At 44.9% G+C, this 8,630-nt stretch overlaps 1 protein-coding gene across 1 annotated transcript in view; it reads left to right on the forward strand.

The window, feature by feature from the left end:
- LOC122556785 (E3 ubiquitin/ISG15 ligase TRIM25-like) overlaps positions 1–8,630 on the forward strand; it is a 50,519-nt gene that overhangs the window by 21,945 nt on the left and 19,944 nt on the right. Inside the window, exons 5-6 of the mRNA XM_043703954.1 lie at positions 3,769–3,902; positions 7,572–7,700. Of these exons, the coding sequence (XP_043559889.1) occupies positions 3,769–3,902; positions 7,572–7,700 (263 nt within the window). The remainder of the gene's footprint in view (positions 1–3,768; positions 3,903–7,571; positions 7,701–8,630) is intronic.

The raw sequence follows: 8,630 nt of genomic DNA on the forward strand, positions 1-8,630 counted from the left end.
GGTGAATTTGAGTTCGGGGTGGAAGGTGTTGGTGAAGTGGATGAACTGTTCAACCTCCTCGTGGGAGCACGAGGCGGCGCCGATATAGTCATCGATGTAGCGGAGGAAAAGGTGGGGGGTGGGGCCAGTGTAGTTCGGAAGATGGATTGTTCCACATATCCTACGAAGAGGCAGGCATAGCTGCGGCCCATGCGGGTGCCCATGGCTATTCCTTTCGTTTGGAGGAAGTGGGAGGATTGGAAAGAGAAGTTGTTCAGGGTGAGGGCCAGTTCAGTCAGTCGAAGGAGGGTGTCTGTGGAAGGGTACTGGTCGGTACGGCGGGAAAGAAAGAAGCGGAGGGCTTTGAGTCCTTCGTGATGGGGGATGGAGGTGTACAGGGACTGGATGTCCATGGTGAAGATAAGGCGTTGGGGACCAGGGAAGCGAAAATCATGGAGCAGGTGGAGGGCATGGGTGGTGTCCCGAACGTAGGTAGGGAGTTCTTGGACTAAGGGAGACAGGACCGTGTCAAGGTATGCGGAGATGAGTTCGGTGGGGCAGGAGCAGGCGGAGACAATGGGTCGGCCGGGGCAGTCAGGTTTGTGGATTTCCTACCTCCCCATGGATCATGACCCACATCCGAACGTCAGGCAATTGTTGCCAGGACTGTTACTGACCTCATTACCTCTCATATTCGCCCACTGCCTTTAATCTTATAGTCTCCCAACCCTGCACAGCCTGCTTCTACCTCCTTCCCAAGATCCACAAATCAGACTTCCCCAGTAGACCCATTGTATCAGCTTGTTCCTGCCCCACTGAGCTCATTTCCTCATGGGCGGCACTGTGGCACAGTGGTTAGCACTGCTCCCTCACAGCGCCAGAGACCCGGGTTCAATTCCCGCCTCAGGCGACTGACTGTGTGGAGTTTGCACATTCTCCCCGTGTCTGCGTGGGTTTCCTCCGGGTGCTCCGGTTTCCTCCCACAGTCCAGAGATATGCAGGTCAGGTGAATTGGCCATGCTAAATTGCCTGTAGTGTTAAGGTAAAGGGGTAAATGTAGGGATATGGTTGGGTTGCGCTTCGGCGGATCGGTGTGGACTTGTTGGGCAGAAGGGTCTGTTTCCACACTGTAAGTAATCTAATCTAAATCTAATCTAATATAATCTTACCTTGATTCTATCCTCTCTCCACTTGTCCAGACCCTGTCAACCTACATCCACAATTCCTCTGATGCCCTTTGCTTTATTGACACTTTCTAGTTTCCTGGCTCTGACTGCTTCCTGTTTATTATGAATGTCCAATCCCTCTGTACCTCCATTCTCCACTAGGACAGTCTGAGAGTTCTCAACTTCTTCCTTGACCAGAGGCCTGGACAATCCCTATCCACCACCACTCTCTTCAGCTTGCTGAACTTTTCTGTCACTGAACAATTTCTCCTTTATTTTATCTCACTTCTACCAAGTCAACTGAGTGGCTATGGGCACCTGCATGGGTTCCAGTTATGCTTGTCCTTGTTCCGGTCCTACACTGGCCCCCTCCCACAACTCTTTCTTCAGGACGACTGCTTCAATGCCGTGTCATGTTCCTTGAAAACTTTGTTCATATTACTTCCAATTTCCACCCCTCTATAACTTTCATATCATCCATTTCTGACATTTAGCTTCCTTTCCTTAACCTCCCTGTCTTCATTCGGGGAATAAAATGTTCACTGCCATCCATTACAAAGCACTGACTCCCATAGCAATCTACACCACTGCTCCTCACACGACATATCCATAGGATTCCATATCATTTTCCCAGTTCCTTTGTCTATGTTGTATGTGTTCAGATGATGCCACCTTCCAGAACAGCGTGGCTGACATGCTACTTCCCTACTTCCCTAACTATGGTTTCCTGCCCGCTGTGTTTGACAGAGCCCTCAACCACCTCCGACATATCACCCATACTTCCGCACTTGCCCCTTCCGATCACTCACAATGGCACGATCGGGTTCCACTTGGCCTCACATTTCATCCCAGCAGCCTCTGCACTCAAAGGATCATTCTCCGCCATTCCAGACAATTCCACAGAACACCACCAGCAATCACATCTTCCCCTCACTACCCCCTCTGCATTTTGCAGGGATCATTCCCTCTGGGGCACCCTGGCCCAATCCTCGACCACCAACACCACACCCCATGGCAGCTTCCCATGTAACCACAGAAGCTGTAACACCTGTCCCTTCACCTCCTCCATGCTCACCATCCAAGGGCATAAACTGTCTTTCCAGGTGAAGCAACATTTCACCTGTATCTCCTCCAATCTTGTGTATTGTATTCGCTGTACCCGAAGGCAGACCGGGTGACCACTTTGCAGAACACCTCCAGTGTAGGTTAATGCATGATCACAACTTTCCTGTAGCTGGTCATTTTAACAGAGCATCCTGCTCGCACGCCCACTTGTCTGTTCTCAGCATGCTGCAATGCCCCAGTGAATCCCAGCGCAAACTCAAAGAACAACATCTCATCTTCAGACTAGGCACTTTACAATCTTCTGGACTTAATATTGAGTTCAACACCTTCAAATTGTGAACGCACTTCCATTCTTTCCTTTCTTTTAGCTTTACTTGTTACATTCTGTTACCATGTCCTCTCTTCCCTACCCCAACCCCAGTGAGAATGTCGATTCTTTCACATCTGGCAGTTAAACACACCATTGTTCTGCCAATCTTACATCCCAGTCACTTAATCTGAATTATCAACATCCTTTCTCCCCCAGCACTCCTGCCCTACCACTGCATAAATGCTGTCCCTCCACAATTCATATCAGCTCTGATGAAGAGTCATCTCGACTCGAAATGTTAGCTTGCTTACTCTCCATGGATGATGCCTGACCCACTGAAATCTCCAACATTTTTTGTTTTCATTTTAGGGAGGTTATTTGTTCTGTCTTTTGTGAAGATGGAACCAAAGTCTACGTTCAATTCTTCTGCTGTTTCTATACTTATTTTGGTCACCACCTGGAACGTATTGTTGGGCAGCAAATTTGGAATATTTATTAGGTTTTGACTGTTTTTCACAAGAGCTTCATTCATGGAATGGGACAGAGCTACTGAAATCATGTGCTTTAAAATCACTGCCCCTATTCAAACCCCCAACTCTTTATGAGAATCAACCTCTCAGATAATCTCATTGAGCCTGAAAGTCTGTTTTTTCTCCTTTCCTCATGTGTTCCTGCAGAGAACAGTAGGGCACAGACTTGGGATAATAACTATTATTAATCATGGGAAAATGAGTCTCCAGTTTCGAGAAACTGAACTGAATAAAGTGGATTTGAAAACCACAAACTGATGTGAAGTGGAAGTGAATCAGGTTCCTTCTGCACTGGCTGAATTATAATGTTACTGTGTTCCCTGTTGAACCTGCCTCAACCCTTTGCAGGGCACTCAACTGTATTTCTCAACTAATTAATTTTACTAGGACTACACCTGGAAGAAGTAGATTCCATGGAAAGATCCCAACCAAGGTAATTAGGGTCTGGAATCAATGAGACCAGTCAAGAAAGCTCCTCCCAATTTTACAATCCCTCTAAGTCCCTGAAGGTTTATAATATTTACCTCAACATGTGGCGATCAGTGCGAATGAAGGGAGACTGTAAATTCCGGGATTCTGACATTTTCAAAATGGGTTCCTGCAGGGTGTCAGTTCAAACATTAGAAGGCATGTCCGTTCTTGCTGATCTCGTTCCCCTTTAGGTTTCTGATCTGAAATGTCCCTGCTGATAAGATCATTCTTTTCTCCTCCATTACAGAGTGACTGACACTCGGAGGATCACAAAACTAAATGTTACAGAACTAACTCTGAACCTGCCCAGTATTTCTCAATTTATCCAGGAGAGGCTGAATGGATGGGAAAAGTACCAGTCAGACATTTTGCGAATTGTTGGTAAGAAGGTGCAGCTTTTCTATAATCTAAGAGAATGAGATTAAATTGGGTTAGTTGTGTTCAAACAGCAAGGAATACTTCTGAACTTAAAAGTCAGCTCCTTGTGTATATGGATCAGGAGCCTGAGATTCATTCTCAGTCCCCTGTGACACCTGCTTGAAATATTCTCATTGGAATGAGCCACCGTGTTCTGGATCAGTGGTGCTGGAAGAGCACAGCAATTCAGGCAGCATCCGAGGACAGGCAAAATCGACGTTTCGAGGAGGGTGGGGGTGGGGAGAGAGTGGCCTAGAGTACAATAGGTCAGTGGGGAAGGAGATGAAGGTGATGGGTCAGGGAGGAGAGGGTGGAGTGGATAGGTGGAAAAGGAGCTGGGCAGGTCGGACAAGTCCGGACAGGTCAGGGGATCGAGTTTCTGGAGGTTAGAAGCTAGGATGAGGTGGGGGAAGGGGAAATGAGGAAACTGTTGAAATCCACATTGATGCCCTGGGGTTGAAGTGTTCCGAGGCGGAAGATGAGGCGTTCTTCCTCCAGACTTCTGGTGGTGAGGGAGCGGCGGTGGAGGAGGCCCAGCACCTCCATATCCTCGGCAGAGTGGGAGGGGGAGTTGAAATGTTGAGCCACTGGGCGATTTGGTTGATGAGTCACCGTGGTCAGGGAAGGGTGGGGTTACACACCTCTTAAAGAGACCCTGTGCCTCATAGAACTATCAATGAAATAACTCCACCGAGGCCAATATCCTGTCAAGAAGTCACCCTTTATTTACATATTGACACCGATCCAGCTCCCTCAGAGCCAGCCCTCAGAGTGTACATGATGTCTGACTCACCTGTTCTTATCTGTCAGCCAGGGCTCCCTGAGTGAACCAGACAGTAACAGCCCTAATCAGGAAACTCATATTATATGAGGTCCACTTGGCTGACCTTGTTACAATTATTACAGTCAGAATCATTATAAGCACATGCTGTAAACAGCAATGATGAAATTCAACATTGCCTCCAGTTTGCCAACATGGCTTTTCACTGTCTGAAGGACAAGCACCTCAAATCTGGCAATGAGCTCATGGTCTACAGAACAGCTATAATTACCTGCATTTCTGTTTGAACAGAGCTGTAGACAATGTCTGTAGACAATTCCCTAGATTCAATGACCAGTGATGCTCTAGTAAAATCCTTCAAATCCTGGATGGATGTGTTGACAGTAATATCCTCTCTCAGCCAGACATCCTCAGCACAGTTAATCCATGAAATTGCGCAAAGCACATTTCACATAAGACATCCTAAACAATCTCTCTGATCCAAGATTTGTCACAGTAAGTGGTTACCAGGAAGGCACAGGAAATGCTTCAAGGTTGTCCTCAAATAATCCTTTAAAAAATGCAATATTCCTACTGATATGTGTAACTCTTTTGCCGTGAACCACCCAAACTGATGAATATAGTTCGCAAATGTACCAATCATCTCAAGCATTTCTAACAGATAAAGGCTAAGTACAAACAGTGAAAGGGATATGGGAAAATGTGAACATCCCACTCATCTTCCGCCTCAAACACCACCCTGTGGCACAGTGTGCAGAACCAGCTTTGAACTGTTTAGCTATCTCAGAACTCACAATTCTTAGTGGAGAAAAGTCATCGTTTGTAAGGATAGAGTGAAAAAGTTGGAACTGAACTGTTCTCATTACAGAAAAGAAGGCTAAGAAGAGATTTGATAGAGGTTTTCAACTTCATTAGTGGATAGAGTAGATAGGGAGAAATTATTCTCGCTTATTAAAAAAAAAAGAGGCGGCGTAGATTTAAAGTGATGTGCAAATGAAGTAAAGGTGATATGAGAAAAAAACCTTTTCAAACAGCAAGTAGTTAGGATGTGGAATGCACTGCCAGGAAATGTGGTAGAGGCAGATTCAGTTGAAGCAGTCAGGAGGGCAATGGATGATTATTTGGATACAAACACTGTACAGGGATATGGGGAAAAGGAAGCAGATTGGCAATAGGTAAAAGAACTGATGCGGGCATAATGTGGCGAAAGGCCTCCTTCTTTGCTATAATTATTCCATGATTCTTTCACCTCGAGGAACTATCCAAGAAGGACGATGTAAAAAGACTTACATTTATGAAGCAATTTTCACAACCACATAACTAGGAGCAAGGGAGACCATTTGGCCTCTTGAGGTTGCTTCATAAGACGGATAACTGGAAGCGGCAGAGACAAACCACTATAAATGCTGGAGGAAACATCACAGAAGCGCTTCACAGGAGGCTCCCAAGCACTGAGGATGTAACCTAGACAGGGGACGAAACATCTGCAACACAAATTCCCAGCTCGGCGAACAGAACCACAACAACCTATCTACTTATTGTAGCCTTTGATCCTCTGGCCTAAGAAGAATCTATCTATGTTTGTTCTTATAAATACTCAATGACCTGCCTCCACCACCCTCTGAGGCAGAGTTCCAAAGTTACACAAGCCTCTGAAAGAAAAAAATATTCTGTCTAATTTTTCAATAGTGCCCTCTAGTTCACAACTCACCCGTAAGAAGAAATGTCCTTTCCACATCACGCTTGTCAAGAACATTGAAGAGCAGGCACACTTTAATCAAGAGAGCCATTTTAAACCACTGGAAACAAGCCCAGCCCACCCAATCTTTCCTCATAAGACAGCACGCACATTCCAGGTATCAATCTATGAACCTTTCTGTACTGCCTCCAACACATTTACATCCTTCCTTAAGTAAGGAGACCAAAACAGTATTCCAGATGTGGTCTCACTAATGTCTGTGTAAGTGAAGTATGAAGTTAAAAATCACACAACATCAGGTTATAGTCCAATAGGTTTATTTGGAACCTCTAGCTTTCGGAGCTTTGTGGACACAACCACCTGATGAAGGAGTGGCGCTCCAAAAGCTAGTGCTTTCAATTAAACCTATTGGACTATAACCTGGTGTTGTGTGATTTTTAACTTTGTACACCCCAATCCAACACTGGCATCTCCATATCATAAGTGAAATATGGTATACTTATTTTTATGTTCAATTCCTCTCGTAATGAAATAAAACATTCCATTACCTTCTTAATTACTTGCTAAACTTGGGGTGGGATGGTGGCTCAGTGGTTAGCACTACTGCCTCACAGCGCCAAGAACTCAAGTTTGATTCCAGGTTCAGGTTACTGTCTGCGTGGAACTTGCACGTTCTCCCCATGTCTGTGTGGGTTTCCAAAAGGTGCTCCGGTTTCCCCCCACAGTCCAAACGTGTGCAGTATAGGTGGATTGGCCGTGCTAAATTGTATCATAGTGTCCAGGGCTTTTCAGGCTTGGCAGATTAACCATGGAAAACATGGAATGGGGTGGGACAGAATGGGATGTTCTTCTCAGGGTTGGTATGGGCTGAATGGCCTGCTTCCACACTGTAGGGATTCTCTGATTCTAACTTACATACTCATGTTTAGTGATACATATGATTAAACATTTAGCACTTTCTGCATCTCAGAATTCAGCAGTAGGCTATTCCAAAGAATTTTGAGTCAATAAAGTTTTATTTTTGAAATGCAATCACTGTTACAATGGAGGAGCATATGAAGATGGAATCTATAAACCACCATGAGTGACTGGAAGTAGGATAGACCTTGCAGGCTCACAATTTCCAATCACTCTGTTTTTCTTACTATGCCAGATTCCACTGAATACGTGAAACCATCAAATGTAACCGACTTCACATACAGACCCTCTGAAGAAACTCCTGTCCCTGAGGATCTCCCCCAGCCATCATTTGAAATCAGCAAGAAAGCAGAAACATCCCAAGGTATGTTTTAATGCTAAATAAGGATCACACTGACTGTAATTTATACTTAGCATGTGCATTTATCTACTTACCCCTTGTTTTTCACTTCAGTCTTTTCATTTCTATTTATCCCTTCCTTTTTGGTCACATTTCTTCTGGCAGTGTCTTGAGTTTAAAAAGCAATTTTTATTAACTTTTATAAAACAATTTTGTATAGACAAATATCAATGATTCTATTGACTTGCTCGCTGAGCTGGTAAGATTGTTTGCAGACATTTCGTCACCATACTACGTAACATCATCAGTCTGCCTCCAGTGAAGTGTTGGTGTTCTGTCCCACTTGCTATTTATCCGCCCCGGGTTTGTTGAGGTAGGGTGGCATCATTTCAGGTCTTGTTTCTTAGTGGTTGGTATATGTGGTTCAACTCTACATGTTTGTTAATGGAGTTCTGGATTGAACGCCAGGCCTCCATGAATTCCTGTGCATGTCTCTGTTTAGCTTGTCTGAGGATGGATACATTGTCCCAGTCAAATTGGTGTCCTTCCTTATCCATGTGTATGGACGTTAAACACCCACAAATGGAACTGCATGAGAACATTGTTCAAGCAAGACGTAACACTTTGCAGCACCCTGGAGCAGGGCAGAGCTGATGAAGTGCTCCTGTACTGACTAATCAAAAACAATGGCTATCCAAAAAGCGTAGACCGCGGTACCTACACAACAGACCACAAATGGAAGACACAACATGCCCAGAAACAAGTGTTATCCTGCCATATATCAAGGACATATCAGAAATGACCACCAGACTGCTCCGACCCCGAGTTATTATGGTAGCCCACAAACTAACAACTACACCACGACTGATTAGTATAACGGAACTCAAACCCACAACTAACAGGACCAATGTTATACATAAAATACCATGTAAAGACTGCCATAAATATAGCTTA

The sequence above is a fragment of the Chiloscyllium plagiosum genome, chromosome 14, assembly GCF_004010195.1.
Source record: "Chiloscyllium plagiosum isolate BGI_BamShark_2017 chromosome 14, ASM401019v2, whole genome shotgun sequence".
NCBI lineage: Eukaryota > Metazoa > Chordata > Chondrichthyes > Orectolobiformes > Hemiscylliidae > Chiloscyllium > Chiloscyllium plagiosum.